The sequence below is a fragment of the Callithrix jacchus genome, chromosome 1 (assembly GCF_049354715.1).
Source record: "Callithrix jacchus isolate 240 chromosome 1, calJac240_pri, whole genome shotgun sequence".
Lineage (NCBI taxonomy): Eukaryota > Metazoa > Chordata > Mammalia > Primates > Cebidae > Callithrix > Callithrix jacchus.
In genome coordinates this window covers 189930625-189957671 of record NC_133502.1, presented here as the reverse complement: position 1 = coordinate 189957671, position 27047 = coordinate 189930625, and the positions used below count along the sequence as shown (strand labels likewise).

Genomic DNA, 27047 nt, shown 5'->3' with positions numbered 1-27047 from the left:
AAGACTGCTGGATTGTCCAGGCAGGGCTATCCATGGCAGCCCCTTAACTTAATGCTGCCCAGACAAAAAGCTGTTTGAGGTGAAGCGGCGGGAGCAGCTGATGGCCCTGAAGAACCTGGCACAGCTGAATGACATCCACCAGCAGTACAAGATCCTTGATGTCATGCTCAGGGGGCTCTTTAAGGTGTGTGCAGGTAGGGGGCAGCTCACGGCAGGTCCAGTCTTTGATCTGGGCACTGATGGGTAAGTAGGAATTCCCTATAGGGATGGTGTTCAGGGACAGGGAAACTGCCTGCACGTAAGACTTGAAGTGGGGTTCAAATAAATGGGGATGGGACCAGTTTGTGATGGGCACTGCGAAGCCACTCAGCCCTGGTGGGGTTCCCTCAGGTGCTGGAGGACTCCCGGACAGTGCTTATTGCTGCTGATGTGCTCCCAGATGGGCCCTTTCCCCAGGACGAGAAGCTGAAGGATGGTATGGTCTTCCCCACCCCGCCCTGTCCTCTGTGCCACCCGATCTTTTCTAGCTGCTCCTTCTGTCCTGTCCTTGTCACTCTTTTTTTTCCTTCCTGGAGGTGCTTTCTTGTGGCACCTTCCAAGTGGTCCCCTTGGGCAGATGGGCATTTCGTGAGTGGTTCCCCTCATTAACTGGCCACATTTGAACAATAGTGTTTTGTAGATTACACTGAGAGGATGGGAGCAACCCTCATAAATTAAATAGTGGACACTTTATAACCATCAACTCTAACCTCCACCATAACTCTGGGGGAAGGCACTGTTCCCTTTACATTGTAGATGAAAGAAGGTAAGTGATTTGCCTTGGCTCTTTCCTCTGATCAAGCTGACTCCTGAGTTCTCTCAGGTTCAAGATAATTCTGAAGCCCCAGGGTCTCTGCCTGACACGTCTCAGACCCACCCCGGCATATCTTTGCAATCTGCTTCTCTCTCTGCGTGGCCAGGCTAGTTCTGGTGAGGGCTACCTGGGCCCTCTCCGAAGGGCTGACTGCAATAGGGCTACTCAGAGTTATTTACACAGTTACAGTTTCTGCTAACCTGGGTCTGGGGGACTTGCTACCGTGATGCACACATGTTCCACAGTGAGTAGGTCTGTACAAACCTACCCTCAAAGGCTGAGGGAGCTGAGAGGGCCAGTTTCTCAGAAAGAAACATTTATTAGGGACTTCTGAACAGAAGCCATGTCTCACGTGCAAACGAGATGGTGATCTCTGCACCCAACCTCCAGAAAATATTCTTTTTTTTTTTTTTTTTTTTTTGAGACGGAGTTTTGCTCGTTACCCAGGCTGGAGTGCAATGGCGCATTCTCGGCTCACCGCAACCTCCGCCTCCTGGGTTCAAACAATTCTCCTGTCTCAGCCTCCCAAGTAGCTGGGATTATAGGCGTGAGCCACCGCGCCCGGCCCAGAAAGTATTTATTTGTTATTTTGCAGATGACAATGCGTGTATGGAAAGTAATCTTTTTTTTTTCTTTTGAGACAGAATCTCACTCCATCACCTAGGCTGGAGTACAGGGACACAATCTCAGTTCACTGCAACTTCTGTACCCACCCAGGGTTCAAGCAATTCTCATGCCTTAGCCACCTGAGTAGCTGGAATTACAGACGTGTGCCCCCATGCCAGGCTAATTTTTGCATTTTTAATAGAGGTGGGGTTTTACCATGTTGACCAGGCTGGTCTCCAACTCCTGACCTTAAGTGATCTGCCTGCCTTGGCCTCCCAAAGTGCTGGGATTATAGGCATATGTCACCATACCCAGCCAAAAGTATTCTTCATACAGCAAACTTTTAGGGTAAAAAATGCAGCTGGTGACTCTCAGTCTTTTGTGTGAAACTTATTATCACTAGGGAAGGTAAATAAGCATCTTTATGAGGGGTTATCTATGCGATAGGCATTGTTTAAAGACCTTGCTGCAGAATACCTTGGTATGCAGGGGTCAAACCTCAGCCATTATGGCTTTAAGATGGGGCCACTCTTGTCTTGCAGCAGGCTGTTTTCCTGTAGCACGCTAACAATACTCAGTCTAAACTGACCTGTTGAGCAGTAGAAGCACATGAGTGGGAAAACAGAAAATTCAAATAAAGTGTGTTAGGTTAGTTTGTAGTATCGTATTGCTGTTGATTTCCTGGTTTAGATCGTTGTATGTTGGTTATATAAGATGATAACATTAGGGCAGGCACAGCGGCTTACGCCTGTAATCCCAGCACTTTGGGAGGCTGAGGCAGGTGGATCACTTAAGTTCAGAGGTTTGAGACCAGCCTGGCCAAGCATGGTGAAACCCCATCACTACTAAAATATAAAAAAGTAGCCGGATGTGGTGGCATGTACCTGTGATCCCAGCTACTCAGGAAGCTGAGGCAGGAGAATCACTTGAGCCTGGGAGGCGGAGGCTGCAGTGAGCCGAGATCACACCACTGCACTCCAGCCTGGGCAACAGAGCGAGACCCCGTCTCAAAACATAATAGTAAAAAAAGGTAACACTAGAGGAAACCAAGTAAATGAATTTTATGTTGAATTATGTAAATATAAGATAATTTCAGGTCTAAGATGATATCAGGCATAATTATAGGCTCATGCCTATAAACCCAAAGCTTTGGAAGGCTGAGGTAGGAGGATCACTTGAGGCCAGGAATTCGAGACTAGCCTGAGCTACAAAGTGAGACCTCACCTCTAAAGTAATTAACTAATTAAATAGATTCATTTGTTCATTCAAAATAAGAACTTAAGCACTTGAAATAAAATGGAAAGAATAATAAAAAAGAAAAATGTGCCAGGTGCAGTGGCTCACATCTGTAATCCCAGCACTTTGGGAGGCTGAGGCAAGTGGATCATGAGGTCAGGAGATCATGACCATCCTGGCCAATATGGGGAAACCCTATCTTAAAAAATACAAAAATTAGCTGGGTGTGGTGGCACATGCCTATAGTCCCAGCTACTTGGGAGATTGAGGCATGAGAATCACTTGAACCTGGGAGGCAGAGGTTGCAGTGAGCCAAGATTGTACCACTGCATTCCAGCCTGGTGACAGAGCGAGACTTCATTTCAAAAAAGAAAAATAAGAAAAATACTGGCCTGTTCTCTGGCCATCCTAAGAGACCTGACATCTTACAGACACTCTAGTTTTATTAATACCCGGGCCAGCACTGGACATTTGGATAACATGGTGGGTGCGGGGGTCAAGCCCAGCAAAGCCTTGTGTGATGCATCAGCATCCATGTGCAGAACAACGCTCACTTCTCTGGTCCCCACAGCAAATGAGTCTTCTAAGCAGCAAGATGTGTCTTTGGACTGACATACCTGGGTTTGCAGCCCAGATTTGCCCCTCACTAGCTGCTGAGCCTCAGTTTCCCATCTGTAAAATGGGAACAGCAGTCACATCTCCCTCTAAAAGCTGTTATGAGGACTTGGTGAGCTGGTTGATTTAAGGCCCTTAGTTCACAGTATACATGCGATTGGCAGGCTGTGCTCAGTGGGCACCATTCCTTCCTTGCTTGGTGGGTTTGGTGGATGTCTCTGTTCTCTAGAGGATGCCAGGGGCCAGCAAGGCAGCCAGGAGGGCATCTGCCCTGGCCACTCATCAGGGTCCTCTCGCCAGCTTTCTCTCACGTGGTGGAGAACACGGCCTTCTTCGGTGATGTGGTGCTGCGTTTCCCAAAGATTGTGCACTATTACTTCGACCACAACTCCAACTGGAACCTCCTTATCCGCTGGGGCATCAGTTTCTGTAACCAGACTGGCGTCTTTGACCAGGGGCCCCACTCGCCCATCCTCAGCCTGGTAAGGACTGGGGTGGAGGTGGGCTGGGAGCTGTCTGTCTGATGGTGGGCTAGGATTCTCATATCTGCCTTCAGTCGGGCCTGAACGTCAGTGCCTGGTTACATTTTCCTTTTTTTTTTTTTGAGATGAAGTCTCACGGTGTTGCCCAGGCTGGAGTGCAATGGCATGATCTCAGCTCACTGCAACCTCTGCCTCCTGGTTCAAGCAATTATCTTGCCTCAGCCTCCTGAGTAGCTGGGACTACAGGCACACACCACCATGCCCTGCTAATTTTTTGTATTTATTTAGTAGAGACGGGGTTTCACTGTGTTGCCCGGGCTGGTCTCAAACTCCTGAGCTCAGGCAATCTGCCTGCCTTGGCCTCCCAAAGTGCTGGGACTACAGGCCTGAGCCACAGCACCTGGCCAGTTATATTTTCTTTGTTGAGCTTCAGGGTGCCTTGGGCCACAGAGGCCCCATAACCCAATTCCCGTGGGGTCATCACCTGGCCCATGTCTGCCCAAGCCAGGGGTCTGGATCCTAGCAGGGAGGGAGTGGCTCTTTGGTGAGCAGGATTCAGGAGAAGGCAGAGGATGACTAGCGTTTCCTCATTTGCAGATGGCCCAGGAGCTGGGGATCAGTGAGAAAGACTCTGACTTCCAGAACCCATTTAAAATCGACCGCACAGAGGTGAGCTGTCAGGGCCTATGCCTGTGTCTGCTTTGCCTCTGCTGGGGCATAGGATGCTGAGGACTGCAGGGGCTGGGGACCTTGGGTGGCTTTGGACTTGGAGACAGGCAGCCTGGGCCTGGGTCCAGAAGCCATCACTGACTCATCGGTGCCTGTGGGCAAGTCACTGCTCCCCTCTTAGCTTCAGGCTCCCTGTCTGTTCATGGAATGTGGACTCCAGCTATAGGGGGTAGTTAGAAGGCTATGAACAATCCCATCCCAGGGCAAAATAGGCATCCCTCTTCAGGTGAATATCAGGGCAGCCAGGGAGGTCAGGAGATCCTCTTACCTATCTTTGAACCTCTGACCATCAACCGGGTTTCCATCTGCACTCCTGTATGCTTCTCTTTCCAGGGGGCTGAGGTGGGCTTTGAGAACTAGAGACAAAATTTGGGATAAAAGATGGGGACAGATACAGCAGAGGGAGAGAGGGATTGGAAGTGGCAAGGCTAGGACGGGCGAGAAGGAAGGGCTGAGTGGTAGCTGGAGGACTGGACTTGTCAAGCTACATGCTGGTCCCTAGTGTGGGAGGGGCATTGGGTGTCTGAGGGGTCTAGGATTTAATTCTGCCTCCAGGCCTATGAGCTAGACTGCTGCTGTCTCATGGACACTAACAGGTCAGAGACACTGGACTGTATTACAGCAAAGGCAGTGGCTAGACAGTTGGTCTGGTTGTGTTGGTTCACGTTGTTCCCCAAGTCCCACGGGAGTGACACAGAGGGGCCCAGGTGGGTGCTGTGCATGCAGGGATTGTGTATCATAGCTGAGAACTGCCAAGCTGGGAAAATTCATGATTTTTTTTTTTTTGAGATGGACTCACTCTGTTGGCCAGGCTGGAGTGCAATGGCACGATGCTGGCTCACTGCAACCTCTGCCTCCCAGGTTTAAGTGATTCTCCTGCCTCAGCCTCCCGAGTAACTGGGATTATAGGCCTGTACCACCATGCCTGGCTAATTTTTTGTATTTTTTTTCAGTAGAGACAGGGTTTCACCATGTTGGACAGGCTGGTCTTAAACTCCTGACCTCAGGTGATCTGCCCACCTCAGCCTCCCAAAGTGCTGGGTTTACAGGCGTGAGCCATTGCACCTGACCTATTTCATGATTTTTATAGTGAATTACAGCAAACGTACTCTTTGGAAGGAGACGTCACCACGCCCTTCAAGGTTGCTCTCTGCAAACATAATCTTGAGACATGACCCAGGTAAAGAGTGGTCAGGGCTTTGTATCTTTGGTGTGCTCAGCAAGAATATGTAGGGGTGCCCAGAGCCATGATGGACTGCTTGCCCCAACAGTCTGCCCCAAGCCCTCCATGGCCTGGTTTAACTCAAATTTTCACGATTGTGCTACTCAGTCTGATTAATCTGACAGAGAGACTAGGACCAAATCTGTTTAATTAGTCTCATACTTTATTTAATTAAAGCTACTATCAACTGTATTCTGAATAGCAGGATAAGGTTAATCTAAATTATTATTATTATTATTATTTTAGAGCCAGGGTCTTGCTCTGTCACCCAGGCTCTGTCATCCACCTAGCTTACTGGAACCTTGAACTTCTGGGCTCAAACAGACCTCCCACCTCAGCCTCCTGAGTAGCTAGGACTACAGGCCTGTGCGACATCACTCCTGGCTAATTAATTTATTATTATTTTTTAGAGACAGGTTCTTGCTGTGCTGCCTAGGGTGGTCTCAAACTCCTGGGCTCAAGCCATCTTCCTACCCCTGCCTCCCAAAGTGTTGGGATTATAGGTGTGAGTCTCTGTGCCTGGCCCCTAACCTGCAGTATTAACCAGGGTCCTGGTCTAAACCATCTGTGAAGGTCCTGGGGGACCAGTAAGTCTCATTTTGGATAATCAGGATATGGTCTCAGACCAATCTGTTATCCACGACCATCCACTTAATAGAGTTTAGATTGACCTGCCAATCTTGGATGTTATTGACAGTAATTACAGGGGACAATAGATGGGCCCAAAGCAAGCCTCATGCCCCCCATAAGGAGACATTCCATGACCCATTCTCTCCCACATGTTACACTTGATTTGAGTCACGAGAACAATGTTTGGCTGAGCCTGAGGACAGGGTCACTGTGGAGCTTCAGCCTCAGTTGCTCTACACGGTATAATCCAAGGCTACTCAGACATCAGGAGAAGCAGATGAATTTTTGTTTTGTTTTATTTTTGAAGCAGATGAATTTGTATTTGTCAGGTTGAAACAAGATTGTGCTGGCTGGTGTGTCTGCACAAGGTCACTGTTGGGAACTACCTTTGATAGCATTAGGCAGCAGAATAGCTCAGTATTGATGTGTCTATGTGAGTGTTCCTATCATGTGGATTGAAATGAGACACCCAACAGTTGGCCATATTGACAGCTGCAGCTGCCACTGGGCTTGGGCAGACCCTAGGATTGTTTTGCCAGGTGGCAGTGATGGATCTAAGGGATAAAGAGAGCATTAGTTGTTCCCTGTACTTTCTGGGATCTAAGGTATTTTTTCCCCAGGTGGCAGGATTATTGCTATCAAATCCATGTGTCCTATGCCAGCACTTATCATTTCACTTTTTCTCCAGTTGTTGCCTACTCTCACCTAGACCTTTCAATCAGAAGTGTCAGGTATGCATGGGACCAGCGCATTTTTACAGATTTATAGAGACCTCTTGTATCTCAAGGCAGTAGGGAAGTAGTTCCAATCCAATATAGCTGCTATACTGGTAAGAAGCATAATGAGCTGTGGATCCCTGAGGGGAGCCTGACCCAGCCTCGGCAGGGAGGTGGCGGAGGCTGTGGGATGAGTTAGTTGCTGGGTAGACCAGCTGAGGCAGGGCTTTGCAGGCAGAGGAATGAACTTACCCAAAGGCTTAGATGCATTGCACGTTCATTCATTCAGCATCAAGTGAGCATCTATTACATCCTGGCCTTTGGGGAAGCAGGCTAGCCCTGTTTTCCTGGGAGTGTCATTCTAGTTGGGGAAGACAGGCAGTCAATTAAAAAATATTGATATTAGTCAATTAAAAATACATAAAATGGGCCTGGCATGGTGGCTCACACCTGTAATCCTAGCACTTTGGGAGGCCAAGGAGGGCAGATCACCTGAGGCCGGGAGTTCGAGACCAGCCTGACCAACATGAAGAAACCCCATCTCTACTAAAAATGCAAAATTAGCTGGGTGTGTTGGTGTAGCCTGTAATCCCAGCTACTCAGGAGGCTGAGGCAGGAGAATCACTTGAACCTGGGAGGTGGAGGTTCTGGTGAGCTGAGATCCCGCCACTGCACTCCAGCCTGGGCAACAAGAATGAAACTCCGTCTCAAAAAAAAAAAAAAAAAAAAAAAATATATATATATATATATATGTATAAAATGCATATATAATGCATATATATAATATGTGTGTCTATGTATGTGTGTATATATACACATGTACATAAAATATGGTAGGTGGTAACAAGGGCTGTGGAGAAAAAAGGCAGGGGAATGTGGTTAAGGAATGCCCAGGGTAAGGTAGGCATGCAGTTGCTATTTCACACAACTTAGACACAGTCTTACCGAATTATCCAGAGGAGATGAGGTAACCAGCTGTGTATCCCAAGGAATAACATTCCAGGCTGAAGGAGCAGCAGGTGCAAAGGCTGTGTTGGAAGCATATTTGGGGGCTGGGGAGTGTGAAGAGATGGGCTCAGAAGACCCTTAGAGGTCTTCACAAGGGCTTTGCTACTTACCTTGAGAGACCTGGAGAGCAGGGTGACAGGCTGTGACTGTCATCCTTTAAAGGGATCGCTTTAAATGGATCATCTGGCTGCTGTGTAGAGCATGGTCGGGGGCCAGAAAGAAGCAGGGACACAAGTGTGGAGGCTGTTCTGCTTATCTATGTGGGAGTTGATAGTGGCTTGAACCAGACGATGGCAGTGGAGCTGGTGAGAAATGGTCAGGTTCTGATTCTCTTTTGGAAGTAGAGCCAGTGGGATTTGCTGAGGAAGCAGATGAGGTAAGAGAAAAAGGAGCATTAAGCATGACTAGAAGACTTTTGGCCTGAGTGTCTGGGAGAATGGGACTGACTGCCATTATTTCAAATGCTTGGAGAGGAAATTAAGAGTTCGTTTCTGCACCTGGTGAACATTGGAGTAAAGACATCAAGGAGGCAGCTGGATCTATGACTCTAGACTTCAGGGAGGAAGTAGAAGCTGGAGCTGTAAATGTGAGAATCATGCCTATGTAGAAGGCACCAAAAGCCTTGAGACAGGACGCAGTCATCTGGGGCATCGGGCAGGTAGAGAAGCAGTCTGAGGACTGAGGCCTGGGATGGGGCTGCAGATAGAGGTTGAGGGTCTGAGGAGGAAGCAGCAAGAAGGAGCAGTCAGCATGAAGGTGGTCGACCCAAGTTTCCCAGAGGCCACACAAAGAAAGCGTTAGAGGAAGTAGGGAGCGATCAGCTTGTCAGATGTTGCTGGGAGGTAAGGAAGATGAGGACTGAGAATCAACTGCTGGACTGAGCAATGTGGTGGCCACTGGTGGTCTTGATAAAAGCTGCTTTGTGCCAGGGTTGGGGGGGCGGGATTGGGAACAAGAGATTGGATTTACAGAGAATGAAAGGAAAGGAAGTGGATGTGGCAAGTATAGACAGCCCTTTAGAAGAGTTTTCCTTTCAAAGAGAGCAGTCTAATGGGAGAATAGCTGGAGGGCAATGTGGGTTCAAATGTTAGTCCCATGGGAGAGACCACAACAGGCTTGCACTGTGTGGATGGGTAGAGAGGGAGGAGCCAATGAGGCCTGGGGCCAGGTTGCTGGAGCCTAATCTGGAGGAGGTGAGGAGGGATGAGATGAAGTGCTGGGGGAAGGCTTGGCCTTGTACAGAAGAGCAGAACCTTAACCTTGAACAGGAGGGCAGGCGGAGCATGTGGGCACAGAAGCAAATGAGTTAGTGGGCGTGGTGGTGGAGCTGTGGGAGTTGTCTCCTGTGAGATAGGAAGCAAGGTCATGGTCTGGGAGTGAGGGGACTGTGGAGGCTTGAGGAGAAGGTATGTGCAGGAGAGCAGGAGGGTGATTGGACCAGGGAATAAGGCTGGATTGCCAGCGCTACGGAAGGCCTGCCGTGGTTATGGTAGGGCTAAGGAGTTAGGGAAGATAGGAGGTGGTGGCCAGAATGGCATGCTTGGGGCTATGGAGGATGTGGTTGTGGGCTATGGAGAGGCAAAGCAGGGTAGCTGGAAGATAGGAGATGAGGCTTGAGAGGTAAGAAGGGGCCCGGGGCCTTGAACACCAAGCTTAGGAATCGGGCTCTATACTGGAGCTAGATGCATTTTTGCAGAGCAGGCAATGAAGAGTGAACTTGGAATAGAGATGCAGTAAATTGATGACTGGTGTAATGGTGAAGGCAGCAGTGGCACAGGGAGGTACAGTCATCAACCTGAGGTCTCATAGCCAGTGATGGAGTGAAGGTTCAAATGCATGTGGTCTACCTCTTGAGCCATGCTCTTATTTTTTTTCTTTCTTTTCCTTCTTTTTTTTTTAGAGATGGGGTTTCACCATGTTGGTCAGGATAGTCTTGAACTCCCGACCTCAGGTGATCCATCTGCCTTGGCCTCCCAAAGTGCTGGGATTATAGATGTGAGCCACTGCACCCAGCTGAGCCATTCTCTTAACCACCATACTATGTTGGCATCAGCCTGCTGATCTGACCTAGGCTGGTCAGTTGCAATCAGGGGTGGTAAGGGAAGATTCCTGGGGAGACATCTAAACTAGACTCAAAAGATGAGTAGGCACTGCCAGGCCTAGGTGGGGAAGGGGATGCCGAAAGGATGGGTGTGTTTCTCTTCTGACCCAGCTAGGTTAGGCTGAGCCTGCTGAGGCTGGAAGGTTTAAGATCTCTTGACTTGCCCTTGCCCAGCCATAGTCAGAGAGGAATGGGGTCTCTGTGGCCTAAGGGATCTCCCACCTTCCCCTCCTCAGTGGGTCAGAATTTACTCAGAGAGAGCAGAGTGTGGTAGGGAAAGTACTAGGCAAGAAAGTGGGCAGCTTGTGAGGCTAGTCCTAGTTGTGCCTACCACATGCTGTGTGACTCCAGCACATCACTTACCCTCTCTGGGCTACACTTCTGTGAATCCCCCCCATCTTCCAAAGGCGTGACTCAATCTAACCTGGTAGGCAGATTACTCCACAAGGTGGAGCTGTTCATTTGTTTTTGATACCTACTTTGATCGGCTCATTTATCACAGTTGCTCTAAGAACAAATAAAAGGGTGTGTTTTACAGCACAGCTACTTGAATTGTGGGCATAGTAAATCTTCACTTAACATCATCCATAGATTCTTGGAAACTGTGAATTGAAGTGAATCTATGAATTATAAAGCAACTTACCATAGGCTAATTGATATAAATAAGAGTTAAGTTACTACAGCATATTTCTGTTCATAAAACCATTACCAGACTTTTTTTTTTTGAGACAGAGTCTTGGTCTATTGCCCAGGCTGGAGTGCAGTAGTACAATCTCAGCTCACTGTAACCTCTGCCTCCCAGGTTAAGCAATTCTGCCTTAGCCTCTCAAGCAGCTGGAACTATAGGCGCGTGCCACCATGCCTGGCTAATTTTTATATTTTTAGTAGAGATGGGTTTTCACTCTGTTAGCCCAGATGGTCTCGATCTCCTGACCTTGTGATCCACTCGCCTCAGCCTCCCAAAGTGCTGGATTACAGGTGTGAGCCACCGCACCCAGCCTAATTTTTGTATTTTTTAGTAGAGATGGGGTTTTACTATGTTGGCCAGGCTGGTCTCGAACTCCTGATCTCAAGTGATTATAGGTATGAGCCATGGTGCCCAGCCTGCAGCCTTCTTAATAAAGACCAAAACACTCTTAATATGAAACATTGAAATAAATGTGAACTACATACACATTGAAGAAAGTTTCATCAAAACAAGTATGGTAATTATTTATCCATTTAGTCCCATTCAGGCTCCAGCCTCTCCCAGCAGCTTAGAGCATAAGGCAGGAACCAACCCTGGGCAGGACGCCCTCCCATCACAGGGTGCTCACAGATGCCTCCACACTCAGACTGGGGCAGTGTGGACATGCTAGTGAACCCAACATGCACATCTTTGGGATGTGGGAAGAAATTGGAGTGCCAGAGAAAATTGGGCTCCACACAGACGATGGCCCCAGTCAAGAATCGATTGGTTTTCTCCTCATCCACATAATGACACGACCTTGAACTAAACCACATTATTTGAGGACCTGCTGTACTATTGTATTTCCTATTCTAACGTGGCTCGCTCATTCATTGAAAAAACACATATTGAGTGCTCTCGAAATGCCAGGAAGACTCTGCGCTAAGGCCTTGTGGCAGAGGACACTATCCTCCTACCCTCATGGAATGTGCTGTCTGGGAGGGCCATGGGCACAAGAAAGAAGGAATCAGTACAAAGTTGAAGGGAGCACACCACCAGGAGCAGCCCCTCAGGGAGGAAGGGCAGGTCTGAAAGGCAGTGCCAGCTGAGCCCAAGCTAAAGTGGCAGAGGGGAGGGCGCTGGAAAGAATGTTCTGGGCCTCGGCCACAGCACATGCAAAGGCCTGGAAGTGAGAGGGTATAGGGAATCCAAGAACATAAAGGCGGGGGATATGAGATAGGAATGGAGGGGTGGATGGGGTGGACCTACAGATGCACCGTGTGGAACTTTGTCTTAAGAGTCACAGAGAGCTGTGGAAGCTAGAATGTGACACGAAGAGATTTGCATTTTGAAAAGATTTATCTAGGCGCAGTGGCTGATGCCTGTAATCCCAGCACTTTGGGAGGCAAGTGGATCACCTGAAGTCAGGAATTCGAGACCAGCCTGGCCAACATAGTGAAACCCTGTCTCTACTAAAAATACAAAAATTAGCCAGGCATGGTGGCAGGCATAATCCCAGCTACTTGAGAGGCTGAGGCAGGAGAATCCCTTGAACCCAGGAGACAAGAGGTTGCAGTGAGCCAAGATCATGCCATTGCACTCCAGCCTGGGCGACAGAGCAAGACTCTGTCTCAAAAACAAACAAACAAAAAAACAAAAACAAAAAAAGAAAAGAAAAGAAGATACTCAACTGCAGTGAGGAGAATGGCTTCAGAGGGACCAAAGGGGGTGTGGAAAGTCCTTGGGAAGCCCCTAGAATCATCCAGCAGAGACACAGAGGTGCTGATAGGGGCAGCAGTAGTAGAGACAGAAAGAGAAGTGGGTGGGTTTGAGAGAGATTGAGGGCTTGAAATGAGCCAGGCCTTGGTGATGGACTCACAGAGGGGATGACCCGTGCAGGTTGGGCTCCTCGGTTCCTGCTCTGCTGCTTGTCAGAACAGGGACTCTGGGTAGAGGGAACCATACTAAGTTTGGGGTACATTTGGGACATCCTAAAGGAAGTCTCTGACTGGCATTTGGACATGGAGATGCGAGTCTGAGGGGTGACTGACCACACAGGCCAACAGAAGCTATGAGTTAGACGAGACGGTCTGGAGGGAGAGAAGGGAGGAGAGCCAAGGGCCCGGGTTGCGGTTGTAGAATGCCCTGCTGAAGTCCTCATCCTCTGCCCCCGCTACTTGCCCTGTTGTCTGTGACTGTGGCTGACTTCCCTCCCATCCTCCCGAAGGGTGCAGCAGGTTTGTGGTGGTCTCAGCCGCTCTACCCCTCACCCTGGAGGAGTCTGTGTCATTTCTCAGATGCCCCATGTAGGTTCCCACCTCAGCATCCGTCCCTCCGCCTAGAATACTCTTCTCTTCCCTCATGCTGTTGCTTTAGCAAACTCCTGCTTATCTTCAACACCCATTCAGCAGTTCTCCCCAAACCCATTTCACTCTCTCCATGTCTGAGGCAGGGCCTGTGTCCAGGCAACCTTCCTATGCTCACACCCTGCTGGCTGCCTAGCTCAGAGCAGGCTCTTTGTGCCAGAGACTAAATGAGACTTCTCTTCTCTTCCTTTCAGTTAATTCCCAGCACCGACCCTTTCCAGAAGGCCCTGAGAGAAGAAGAGAAACGCCGGAAGAAAGAGGAGAAGCGGAAAGAGATCCGAAAAGGCCCAAGGATCTCCAGATCCCAGTCTGAGTTATAGCTCTGGAGCAGCTCAGGGCTCAGGGCCAGGAGGAGACAGTCAGGAGGAAGAGGAGGTGGAAGTGTGGTGGTGGTGGTGAGCACCAGCTAGGCCCTTCCAGAAGGGGAGGCCACATTTGCCTGGCCCCCTGGAGCTGAATCTGAGCTCCAGCTGAAGGAACTGAGCCTCAGATGGCTGGATGTTCTCTCAGGGGCCTCCTGCTGAAGGGGCCTTCAGAGGACTTTATGCTGCAAATATGACCTTGTGCAGACTGCTAGGGGAGGCAGGGGGATGTCTGCTTGGACTTCTTGGTGGCTGAAGACCACTGGCCACCTGGCTGCTGCCCTTGGTGGGGAAGCAGCAGAACCAGGTTCTGAGCCACAGGTGAGGGTGCCCCCCTGCTGTTGGCCCCACTGTGTCATTGAGTGGCCGGGCACAGGTCCCAGCCCCTCTACAGAGACACAATAAAAGCCTGCAGACCTTTTGGACTGACCAAGGCTGGTGGAGGGGCTGTGATAGGACCAGTGCCTCTCAGGGATGTAGAAACAGTTTGGAGGATGCTCCTGCGCCATCAGGAGGGGCCCCAGGCCCTGGCGGGGCAGAGAAGCAGGGACTTGGCTTGGGCCTTTTATTCCCGCCCCAGCACAGTCCTTGACGAAGGATCAGTGTTGGGAAGGGACCTGGGAAACATTTAGCTTAAGAAGACCTTGGAGCAACATGATCTCTGTCCTCAGATGTCTGATCAAGCACAGAGAAGTCAGCTTGTCCTCTCCGGCAGTGCTGGAAGACAGTTGACCTGTTGGTGGGGGCTACAGGGGGCCAGGCCGCAGCCCTGCAGGAGGCTGTGTTCCGCAGTGGCTGCTTTGAGCTGTGTGGGTCAGACGGCTTCCCATCCCGGGAGGCCACAGAGCAGGGAAGCTGCAGTGGGCATGTGGCCCTGGGTGGGGCAGCTGCCCTTCACTCATGCCCCTCCCAAGCAGAGGAGGGAAGCGCTTTAGTGGGAATTCTAGCTCTGCCTCTTTGACCTTGCCAAGTCAGGATCTGCCTCTTAAAGGAGCAGAGACAACCATCCCAGATCCCCTGGACACCCAGCCCCTACCACTGACAGAGCCCAAGCGAGATCTGAGTCTTAGCCCTTCAGATTTGCTGACTGGCCCTGGCCCACCCCTTCCCCTCCTTGTGCTGCAGCTTTATCAGCAAAATGAATCTGATGGTATCTGAATCCCCTGCCCAGCTCTAACCTGTTTCTCTGAGGTTGGCCTCCCTGCAGGGCTGAGACAGTAAAGGGAAGCCGAGCCTTACAGAGACCTCGTGGAAGGGCTTAGAACATCCTGCACCAATCAGTTACTCAGAAGTCAAGGGACAAGCAGCAGCTGGAAGAGAGCTGGGTGTGGGGGCTGGGAGGAGTGCTGGAGAAATTTCCCCATCTGAACTGCACCAGCCACCTGGGCCCCCTCGCTGGGCTGGGCAGTGGAGGCAGGGCAGTGTGGTGGGACTGACTCAACTGACCTCAGTCCGTCCCCACCCTGCCCCTCTCAGGTTATGTGACCCCAGGCACATTTCTGTGAGGATCCTATGAAGTAATGGACACTAGAGTCTGTAACTAAAAGGGCTGGGTCGTGGTGTTAACCATGGAGGGTGTCCTGCTTCTCAGTGTCTTGAACAAAGAATTGGACAAAATGCACAAAGCAAGGAAGGAATGATGAGTTTTATTGAGAATGAAACTACACTCCACAGTGTAAGAATGTCCCGAGCATAGGGGCTCAAGGGCCCTGTTACAGAATTTTGGGGAGTTTAAAACACCCCTAGAGGATTCTATTAGTTACTTGAGGTACACCCTACGTAAATGGAGAGGATGAAGTAAATTTACAAAGTCATTTACAGCATATGCCCTATGGAGAGGATATTTCCTGTTACAGCTGAAGCGTGAATTGGCCTTATGTTCCCTGCCTCCAGACTGTTTTCCTGCATCAGTGGGAAAGGGTCAGATTCACTGGCTCAGCTGTTTAGCCTGTCCTGGTGCCAGCAGCTGGAGCTGGGGGTCAGGACCAGCTCACACGCTCTTCCCTGCTGGGAGGACCAGGCCAATCACTGTCCTCTTCATGCTGAAGAGTGATTGTGGTTGCTGACTTCACAGAGAAGTTGCTTAGCCTTTCTCTTAACTGGGGAAAAAACTTTCTGAACCAGGCCTGCTTGGCAGCAGACCTAGCTTTCTTGGGGTGGCAGGGAGGTTAAAGAACCCCTCAGGACAATTGGGTGGGTCCAGGTTCAGCTGAATGACTTCTAGAGGCTCTGTCATTAACAGCATTTGTATAATTTGAAGTAGAGCTAGGCAACTGCAAAGCAATGAGGAAGGCAGCCCAGTGTGGTGGTGAGACCTGGGCAACTTGGGACCAGCCTGCGCTGTCTCTTGCCAGCTGTTATCAGAAGCAGGCTCTTCACCTTCAGATCCTTGAATTTCCCATCGCAGAATGGCCAGTGGTTGAAAGAATGAGACCTGAAAAAAAATTTTTTTTTTTTTTGAGACAGAGTTTCGCTCGTTACCCAGGCTGGAGTGCAATAGCACGATCTCAGCTCACCGCAACCTCCGCCTCCTGGGTTCAAGCAATTCTCCTGCCTCAGCCTCCTGAGTAGCTGGGATTACAGGCACATGCCACCATGCCCAGCTAATTTTTTTGTATTTTTAGTAGAGACGGGGTTTCACCATGTTGACCAGGATGGTCTCGATCTCTTGACCTAGTGATCCACCCACCTCGGCCTCCCAAAGTGCTGGGATTACAGGCTTGAGCCACTACGCCCGGCTGAGGCCTGAAATTTAAGTGATGTGTGCCCTTCTCTGATGGTTCTTTGTTCATCCCATATATTTGCTGACTGCCTGCTGTATGCAGGGCCAAAGAGAGGGGCCTAGTCACCTATCTCCTCATCTGTCCCTTCTGGCACCTCCTTCCTCCTGGGCTCTTCCTTGTACCTCTTTCCATTTTAGTTAATCCTGTCCTTTCCACCCTCAAATGGGCACCTTCAAAGAAACAACTACTCCACTTGCTCTCTCTCTATTTCCCTTTGCTGCCACTGTTGATTGTTGTAAGTCACTTGCTCCAGGAAGTCCACTTTGAGTCTTACTATAGGCAGAGCCCACCCCCGCAGCTGTAAAGGGCCTAGGGCACATGTTGGTCCAAGCCTCTTGCAGCTGGGGTTGTTAGTGACTGTAGCTCTACCAATTGCACTTCCCACGGTGTGGGAGTCGTGCTGGTGGTGCTGGCGGTCACAGGTACCAGGGGCAGCAGTGGAGGAGTGGTTCTAATGGCCAGTCCAGTGACCAGTGCCAGGGGTGCCCAGTGGTGGCAATAATGGTGTTTTCGGTGTGATCTTGGACATCGATACAGTCTATTGAGCTGCTGGGCCCAGTCTTTGGAACTGTTGGGGAGTCTGGGAGCTCCTTGATATCCTTTAAGGTAGCATTTTCCAGCAATGGCACTATTAATGTTTGGAGGCAGACAATTGTTTGCTGTGTGTGTGTGAAGGGGGGCTGTCCTGTGCATTGTGGGCTATTTTAGCAGCATCCCTGGCCTCTCCCTACTAGATGCCTGTAGCAGTCCCCCAGTTATGACAACCAAAACTGTTTCCAGACATTGCCAGATGTCCACTGGGAGGCAAAAACCTCCCTGGTCCACAGTCCTTCTCCATTCTTATTCCAGTCCCACATCTTCCTCCCACTCCCTGTCACTGTCCTTGGAGAGATGCTGTTGACAGCTCCTCCCAGGCTTGTTGTCCTGGTTCTCTGCTCATGTCTGAGCCTGCTGTCTCTTCCAGATCTTCTTTCCTCACCTGCCCCCATTTGCATGAAGTTTTTTGTGGGGGCTGTCTCTATTTTCTTCTTGGGCAGCCATACCCTCTTAAGACCTCAAAGCTGAATACCTGCCTGTTACTACCTGATAACTCTCATTGCTTATGTTTCCCAAACCAAACTTGTTATTTCCCTCTCTAACCCCATCTCTGTGTCAAAAGTGGAGTACATGCTTTTGGTTAATCCATTTGGAAGGCTTCCTACAGGAAGCAATATCTGAACTGAATCCTGAAAGATTAGGGAAAGCAGAAGAAAAGGACAGGTGGTTTTTCATTTACTTCCTCTGACATATCGCCCTTTTTGCTCACAGCAAAACCATATATAGAATTCTCTTCTGTGACCCGTAGCAGGTGCCCAACCCGTGGTAGACATCTAAACGTAGTGGTTACTCAGTCGAGTCCGTCCCTTTTGCGATGAAGAGCTTCGGTCCTGAGAAGTGACTTGTCAAAAGCTGCCCTACACCTCAGAGCCAGTCCTTGTCTTCCTGCCAGCCAGGGCAAGGTACCACCTGGAAGAGATGTTCAGTTACATGGGATCCAGGGCCAGGGGGAAAATATCAGTTTCCTGAGGTTTGGGTTTAGCCACTATTCTTCCAGCATTTCTACTGAGCCTTCACTTGTACCCCCTCAGTCCACTTGGCCAGGCATCACAGCCTCTGGGCAGGTCCAGGGAGGAACTATGGGCACAGGTGCTGTGTGCCACCTCTGCAGGGGGTTACTGAGGCTCTGGGTTATAGGTGGGTGCCCTGGGCCAGAGAGAGTTATATGGAAGTTATTGCTGAATACCCCCAGAGTACCAGTCACACAACAGTGTGAAGGGCCCTGCAGGAGCCACTGGGCAGCACAGTTGAAGGTGGCACCTTTCTGCTGAGTGCTGGGGCCAGAGCAGGGTTTAGTTTTCTGTCTTTCAGGGTGAGACTGGTGTATTCTGTACCAGCCTCCCTGTGTGTGAACAATGAAGAGAACAATCTTGTCTTGTTTTCCCCAAAATTAAGACACTATTTCTCACTAGTTTATACATGTTTATTATAAAAGGTAATTTAAACAATACTGAAATGTCAGAAAAACGTAAAATTCACCCCAAATCTCACCACTCCCGTAACTATGACTGACAGTGTGATCGCCTTTTTTTTGGTCAATAAATATACCTTTGTGTGCGTAATTTTTAATGATCCATGGTATTCCGTCGTGTGGATGTAATTTACATATTCATTTCCTTATTCTCACTTCTTCCTAGTTACAGCACTTCTTTAAGTACTTGTGATTTTATTCCTTGGGATAAATTCCTAGATGTTTACAACACGACCAGCTGGCCAGCTGCAAGATGGGGCAGTGAGGTCGTTGAAGGAGTAGGAATCCGTAGGTGGGCTGCGCTTCAGAATCTCGGTGGAACTTTTTCAAAATACTCGTGCTCGGGTCCCCGTCTCAGGAGGCCGGCGGTAGGGCTGGGCACTGGCATGGTTTTCAGGTCTTGTGGTTCCGAGGTCCCAGGGATTGAGGACCACTGGAGTAAGCGCTAGTTCACGGCGGGTGCAAAGCAGAAGACGATAACTCCTGACTGCCCTGGGACAATTCGCAACCCAGTCAAGCCTCGGTGCCAGCCTTTGTAAAGGGGCTGGGAGCAGCGGGACTTCGTTGACCCGGACTCCGGTCCTGAGCGCTGGGGGGCCAGATTTGACTCCGCCGGCTTTCTCCAGCGAGCAGGGCCCCCGGAGGCCGCTGGGAAGGTGACGTAATGTGCTTCCAGCAAAGGCTGTAGGCGGCGGCGGTCGCAGGTGGAGGGTGGTCTGTTAACCCTTCACTCCCAGGCCGGTGGACGGAATAACGTGTGGAGCAGATCCAACGGAAAAGGCAGCGGCTCCTTTAAACAAGGAGGAGCAGGTTAAGATGAAGACCGAGCGGTTACTCACCGCATTCGCTCCCAGGTTGCGGGGGGAGGGACCTCGCTATGCAAATCTGAGCTGCTGATCGATGACGCGCCATCACCCCACGCGCCGCCTCGCGCGCCCATTGGCTGAGATGAGCCTGGTCCCATTGACAACAAACAAGGGGGCGCGCGGCCTGGGGGCGTGGCCGCAGGGGGCGCGGGCTGGGGCGGGGGAATCCCGCCCCGCCCTTTCCGCGCGGCGCCAGGGCGCAACGCAAACATGGCGGCCGCTGGCATCCGCCGGTGAGGCGATACCGGACGGGGGTTGTCGGGTGTCATGGGCGGTGGCGACGGCACCGCCCCCGCGTCTCCCTGAGCGGGACGGCAGGGGGGCTTCTGCGCTGAGCTGGGCGATGGACGAGAGCGGCGAGCTGGGCGGTCTGGAGACCATGGAGACCCTTACGGAGCTGGGCGACGAGCTGACCCTGGGGGACATCGACGGTGAGTGGTGGGTGGGTGGGAGTACGGGGGCCGCGCGGGGAGGAAGGGGTTACGGTGGCGCGCCCGGGTGCGCGTGCGCCCACTCCTCGGCAGCCCCGGCTCGCGCGGGAAGCACCCCGCGCGCACAATCCCCCCCGGCGGCCCCCAACCCTTCCGGCTCTGCGAGCGTGAGCCCAGCCCAGCCGCGCCGCTCTGGGAGGCCGTGGGATCTGGGGCGCCGCGGAGCCGAAAGCAGCTCGAGGGTCTTGGGTTCTGGAGCGCGGGGCCAGCGACATCGCGGGGGCGTCTCAGGGAGCGGCCTAAGGAGAGCGCGTGGCCGCCGCCTCCCTTGCGCGCCCAGACGCCCTCTCCGTGGTCCGGTCTCCCGCCGCCCGCGGCAGCGTGTCACACCTATCACTACCTGCCCGGCCGCAGGGGCGGCTTTGAGATTCCCGGGGCCCAGCCCCGGGTCTGCGCACCCCGCATCCTTGGTCTTCCCGGGATTGACCGACGGCCGGGTCGCCGGGTGCTCTGCGAAACTTTGGGCAGTGGCCACAGAAGCAAGTTGCTGATGAAGAGAGCGGTGGCAGCGGAGTGTGGATGCATCTCTCCGGGATGGAGACCCGGGCGCTCCTGCTGTCACGCTACAAAGGGAATTGAGCAGAAGGAATTTTGAGTTGTGGCCCCTCGGGTACGGGCTGGGGAGCGGGTGGCCTTTGTTTCGGCGCCTTAACAGCGGAGTGGAAGAGCTGGTAGGAGCCTAGGGATCCTCTCTTAAAAATACTCATTTTGCGACCACGAGAATCACGATTTGGAAAGGGTCAGCGGCTTGCTCAAGGTCACCCAGCTGGTTAGAGCCCAGTTCTTCGATTTCCTGGGCCAGTATTGATTTTTTTGTACCCCTTCGTTCAGAGAGTCCAGTTGACTAGGCTAGTAATCTTACTAACTTGATAGTGTGTTCTGGGCTCCAAAATACTTTGTGTTATTTCACTTCTTCACAACAATCATGTGAGATATTCTGATTACCCCTATTGTAATACGGTAATGAAAGAAGCTGAGGACAGGAGATGCTGACTTATCTAAGGCCACGCACCTTAGAGAGCTTTAGGCAAAAACGCAGATGCATGGTACTTTTCAGTTTACAGAATGCTTTCATATCTAGGATCTCACTACAGCCTTGCAGGCATGTATGATGGCTGCATCCCTGTTGTGCAGATGAAGAAACAGAAGCAGCAGAAGATTCTCTTCAAGAGAAGAGATAAATGCAGCAGCTAATTGAAAAGGATCTGTTTGCCATATCCCCATTTTGCTTTTTGTAGTATTTCTCCCCTTGGTGTGTCCTTGTTTTCCATTTTAGTCTTGTGGACAGTGTGGTAAGACCCTTAATTGAAGCCCCACTTCTAACCACAGACTCTTCACTGAGTGCTCCTAAATTCAGAGATGGGTTAACAAATGGGGGTTGGAGGTTGGGTACCTACCAAGGGCAGCTAACATGTTTGAAGAACTTCTGTGCCAGCCAGTGTTAAACACTTATACACATTAATGTTCTTAATTCTCATAACCATCAGGTAGCGAGAACTGTTACACTAGTCATCTCCCTCTCACAGATCCTGAAAGTGAGGCCCAGGGCAGTTCATTAATTTACTGAAGATTACACAGCCAGTAGAAAGTACTGTATGTCTGTAACTGTCTACCAGCAAGGGCACAGAAAGGAATTCATGTGCATTTTGCATTCCTGTTCCATGATCAATTCCTACTTGTTTATTTATCTAATTTTCAAATTTTAATTTTTATATATTTAGTTATTTTTTGAGACAGGGCTGTATTCTGTCACCCAGGCTGGAGTGCAGTGGCACAATCACAGCTCACTGCAGCCTTGACTTTCTGGACTCAAGCAGTCCTCACACCTCAGCCTCCCAAGTAGCTGGAACCACAGACGTGTGCTACCACGCCCTGCAAATCTTCTGAAGTTTTGTAGAGATGAGGTCTCACTCTGTTGCCAGGCTAGCATAGGTCACAAACTTTTGGGCTCAAATGGTCCTCCTGCCTTGGCCTCTCAAAGTGCTAGGATTACAGGTGTGAGCCACCTAATTTTTTTTAGAGACAGGATCTGGCTCTTGCCCAGGCTGGAGTCCAGTGGCATAATCGTAGCTTACTGCAGCCTTGAACTCTTGGGTTTAAGCAATCCTCCCAGCTCAGCTTCCCAAGTAGCTAGGACTAAGGCATGTGCCACCACACCCAGCTAATATATATATATTTTTTGGAGAGCCAGTGTCACTATGTTGCCCAGGTTAGTCTTGAACTCCTGGGCACCTGCGGTCCTCCTGTCTGGGCCTCCTAAAGTCCTGGAATTACTGGCATGAGCCATCACACCCAACCCTGTCTTAATTTGTAATGCTTTTAAATTATCTAGTGGTTAATACTGTCTTAATCCCCATAGATTTCTGAATGAAATGGAAACTGCCACACTCTGGAAACTACCAGAGTGGTTCAGTGGTTTCACAGGTCCCTTAGGTTTAATCCCAGTGGAAGAAGATTCCACTTCGCTGCCCTTCCAGAAGATCTGGTTTATAACAGCACATGAGGCTTTTTCTCAAAATACAGTTGTATACTGCACAAGGTGTGGCTATTTTGTCACAAGAGACCTAGGGACCAGTTCTGGGAAAAGTGGTTCCGTGTCTTCAGTTGATTAACAAAAGTATTCAAGTGCTGGCTGTGGCTTCTGAGCTGTAAGGAATTATGAAAGATAGCGTAGAATTTTATGGCCTCATGGAGCTTGAGATGAGAAACTATAGTGCCAGCATGGAACAGCTTACAACTGCACAGGGCAACAAGTGAAAGTCAGCAGTGAGGGTAGCTTGGTAAAGGCTAGCTTACCGAGAAGACCACACCAAAGAGGTAGCTCTTGACCTGGGCCTTGGAGGACAAGAAGGGTTGGGCAGGCTGAAGATCAGTGGTCTGAAGATAATATTATCCCTTGATTCTTACCCCTTTGTTCCCCTTACTGAATGTTAGCTCCATAAGGGCAGGGAACTTCGTTTCATTCCCACTGAATTCTCTGTACCTAGAAGAGTGCCTGGCACAGGGAGAGTGCCCACTAAATATCTGTGGAATGCCTGAGTGATCCAGTGTGATCTTGGGCTGGGAAGGATATTAATTGTCTTGGTTATGGTTTAGAGTTGGATTAGATCAAGGATAGCCAGACTAGGTGCTTCTAGGAGCAAGTCAGGTGAGGAAGAGGAGAGGCAGGGGGAGTACATTTACTTCCTTTGTATGTGTATGGTGGGGATAAGGGGTAGATGCAACCTAGAGAGCCTCCAGGAGGAGCATGCAGGCAAGGATCCATTCTACAATATCTGCTGAGTTCCAGTCCATTGGGACCCTTCCAAGGATATGGGCTCAGTGAGGTCATATTCATTCACTTATTCAACACAGCTCTTGAGTGGCTTCTAAGTACTTTTGTGATGGACAAAAGTTAACTTGAGCGAGACAGACAATGTGCCTTCTCACTGAAGGCTTATATGCTTGATGGAGGAAATACAAGTTGAGTAAAATAAGTATGCAGTTTTGGCAGGGCACTGTGAAAGAAATAAAATTGGGCCATATTATAGATTGGCCTAAGTATGATTGGGCTAGCATACTTAGATTCGGTAGGCCAGGGAAGCTTCTTGGAAGAGAGGTATCAGTGTCTCTTTTTCAAGAGATGCCTAAATCTGGTTTTTTATTCGAAATACCCAGATTCTTGACCGGGCATGGTGGCTCACGCCTGTAATCCCAGCACTTTGGGAGGGTGAGGTGAGTGGATCATGAGGTCAGGAGTTCGAGACCAGCCTGGCCAATATGGTAAAACCCCGTCTCTGCTAAAACTATAAAAATTAGCCAGGAGTGTTGGCGCACGCCGTGGTCCCAGCTACTCGGGAGGCTGAGACAGAAGAATCACTTCAACCCTGGGGTGGAGGGGAGGGCGGGTGGCAGAAGTTGCTGTGAGCCACTGCACTTCAGCCTGGGTGACAGAGCGGGACTCCATCTCAAAAAAAAAAAAAATATCTCTAGGCACCCAACAAAGCATGTGTGCTAGTTGAACTCTGGGATTTTGTTCTCCTGCAGAATGTTCTCTTGTCCCAGGCCCCCCAGTAATAGAATGACTCTGCCATTTCATTTTGTGGTATATATGTCTATCTTGAGAAAGGGCCTCATGCACTATTATGCACCAGGTCTTCGGGAAGGGCAGCGAGGTGGGATCCTTTTCCATTGGGATCAGGAAAGGCACAGTCATGGAGGTGATCTTTTTGCTGGGTCCAAATAGATGGGTGGCAGGAGCAGCCTGACAAATATGTGGGAGGAGTTAGAACAAGCTGCTTTTAGAAATAAAAGATTACTACTGGAGATTTCTTAGAATATAGTGTTTGTAAGGAAACAGTAGAAGATGAGGTCTGAGAGGTGAGGTAGAGCTAAATTTTACTCCAGATGCAAGGCGTTTTATGGAATATAGGGAGGGAGTTGTTGAAGATTTTCAAGTAAGGGGTGACACATTAATCATGGGTTTTGTCGGCTGGGCACGGTGGCTCAAGCCTGTAATCCCAGCAGTTTGGGAGGCTGAGGCGGGTGGATCACGAGGTCAAGAGATCGAGACCATCCTGGTCAACATGGTGAAACCCCGTCTGTACTAAAAATACAACAAATTAGCTGGGCATGGTGGCGCGCGCCTGTAATCCCAGCTTCTCAGGAGGCTGAGGCAGGAGAATTGCCTGAACCCAGGAGGCGGAGGTTGCGGTGAGCCGAGATAGTGCCATTGCACTCCAGCCTGGGTAACAAAAGCGAAACTCTGTCTCAAAAAGGAAAAAATCATGGGTTTTAAGAAAATTGAACTATGGGCCGGGTGTGGTGCTCATGCCTATAATCTCAGCACTTTAGGAGGCTGAGGAGGGTAGATCACCTGTGAGGCCAGGAGTTTGAAACCAGCCTGGCCACATGGTGAAACCATGTATCTACTGAAAATACAAACATTAGCCGGGCATAGTGGCACATGTCTGTAGTCCCAGCTACCTGGGGAAGCCGAGGTGGGAGAATTGCTTGAACCTGGGAGGTGGAAATTGCAGTTAGCCCAGATTGTGCCACTCTACTCCAGCCTAGGCGACAGAGCAAGGCTTAGTTTAAAAAAATAAAAAATAGGGGTGGGGCGCGGTGGCTCAAGCCTGTAATCCCAGCACTTTGGGAGGCCGAGGCGGGTGGATCACAAGGTCAAGAGATCGAGACCCTCATGGTCAACATGGTGAAACCCTGTCTCTACTAAAAATACAAAAAATTAGCTGGGCATGGTGGCGTGTGCCTGTAATCCCAGCTACTCAGGAGGCTGAGGCAGGAGAATTGCCTGAACCCAGGAGGTGGAGGTTGCGGAGAGCCGAGGTTGCGGTGAGCCAAGGTTGCGGTGAGCCGAGATCGCGCCATTGCACTCTAGTCTGGGTAACAAGAGTGAAACTCATCTCAAAAGAAATAAAAAAAGAAAATTGAACTGTGGTGTTAAGGAAGATTGGAGGGAGGGAGGCCATTTAGGAAACTAACCATCCAGGTATGAGGTGATGAAGGGTGACAAATTTGGATGGGAGGTAGCCCTCATTCAAGTGCCTTTCCGTGGCACTGACTTGGGCCTCTGCTTGCTGCTTCCTTCAGACACCCAGTTTTTCACCTTTGGCAGAGTACCTTACAGTACCTGACACCGAATAGGTGCTCTGTAAAGGTGTGTCTAGTGAGGGAAGGAAAGCACCTCAGGTGTTCACACCATCGGGAAAGTTGGAGTGGCCAACTGGGTGAGCTAGGAGTGTTGGGGATGTGACAAGACATGTCCTCAGTGAAGGCTTGGCCCTGAAAGCAGAGCAGAGGTAGAATTCTAAGATCCCATTACTGTGAGCCTAGACCACTGGGAGAGTTTAGAAGTCAGCAGGAAGAGCTGGTTTGGGGAAATTTGTCTTAATTGGGCTGAAATTGGGGTGTGTGGGGGTCACCCAGTAGGAGATTCAACAGAGATACTTTAGGAGAAGGTAAAACTGGGGTGGAGACTGAAGAGTGGGCACTGTTGAGACAAGAGGAGAGAACTGGAAGATCTGAGGTTACAAAAGTGTTACCTTTTCGAGGAGTAGTCTGTAGATGATGGAGACTGTGCCACAGAGGACAGCAAGGATGACAAGGCCACGAGTGGAGTCATGGGACTTGGTATTAGGAGGCCGACCTTTGCCAGAACAGTCAGGTGAGGGAATCCAAGGCCAAAAGAAAGCAGAGGTGAGTGGGAGATGGGCAAGGGGAGGCAAGTAGTTCTCTTTGAAGAGAGTTGAGTAATTTTTTCAATGAGCTAATCTGTCTTTTTTTTTTTTTTTTGAGACGGAGTTTCGCTCTTGTTACCCAGGCTGGAGTGCAATGGCATGATCTCGTCTCACCGCAACCTCCGCCTCCTGGGTTCAGGCAATTCTCCTGCCTCAACCTCCTGAGTAGCTGGGATTACAGGCACGCACCAGCTAATTTTTTGTATTTTTAGTAGAGACGGGGTTTCACCATGTTGACCAGGATGGTCTCGATCTCTTGACCTCGTGATCCACCAGCCTTGGCCTCCCAAAGTGCTGGGATTACAGGTGTGAGCCACCACGCCCGGTGAGCTAATCTGTCTTTATGAGTTTGCCTATTCTGGACATCTCATAAATGGACTCAGACAGGTAGCTAATCATCATGTTGCAGTGTAGCGTTCCATTACCTGGACACACCACATTCTGTTCACTCCTTAGTTGATGGACATTTGGGCTGTTTCCACTCTTGGGCTACATTATGAATGAGTTTGCTACAAACTTTTGTGTACAAGTTTCTGTGTGGACACATATGTTCATTTCTCTTGGATAGGTCTTCATTTTTTTGTAGTTTGTATTTTCCAAGGGCTTTTATTAAATAGTCCCACTTACTCACATGCTTAGTTTCTATGTTCCTGTAACTAATTCAGCCCTAAATCTTGTGACAGAAAGTTTCTCTTTTTTTTTTTTTGAGACGGAGTTTCTCTCTTGTTACCCAGGCTGGAGTGCAATGGGCGCGATCTCGGCTCACCGCAACCTCCGCCTCCTGGGTTCAGGCAATTCTCCTGCCTCAGCCTCCTGAGTAGCTGAGATGACAGGCACACGCCACCATGCCCAGCTAATTTGTTGTATTTTTAGTAGAGACGGGGTTTCACCATGTTGACCAGGATGGTCTTGATCTCTTGACCTTATGATCCACCCGCCTCGGCCTCCCAAAGTGCTGGGATTACAGGCTTGAGCCACCACGCCCGGCCCTCTCTATTTTTTTTTTGAGA

General features: G+C 50.1%; 2 protein-coding genes across 3 annotated transcripts in view; both read left to right on the top strand.

Moving 5' to 3' along the window:
• Positions 1–18535, top strand: part of CCDC134 (coiled-coil domain containing 134) — a 29954-nt gene extending 11419 nt beyond the window's left edge. The window contains exons 3-7 of the mRNA XM_002807943.6: positions 63–184; positions 391–475; positions 3611–3792; positions 4390–4461; positions 13426–18535. Coding sequence (XP_002807989.4) covers positions 63–184; positions 391–475; positions 3611–3792; positions 4390–4461; positions 13426–13551 — 587 coding nt within the window. The 3' untranslated portion in view covers positions 13552–18535. The remainder of the gene's footprint in view (positions 1–62; positions 185–390; positions 476–3610; positions 3793–4389; positions 4462–13425) is intronic.
• Positions 18536–19112: 577 nt separating this feature from the next.
• Positions 19113–27047, top strand: part of SREBF2 (sterol regulatory element binding transcription factor 2) — a 76320-nt gene continuing 68385 nt past the window's right edge. For both annotated transcript variants that reach the window (XM_035266074.3, XM_017969242.4), the window contains exon 1: positions 19113–19741. In XM_035266074.3, the coding sequence (XP_035121965.3) occupies positions 19345–19741 (397 nt within the window). In that variant the 5' untranslated portion in view covers positions 19113–19344. The remainder of the gene's footprint in view (positions 19742–27047) is intronic.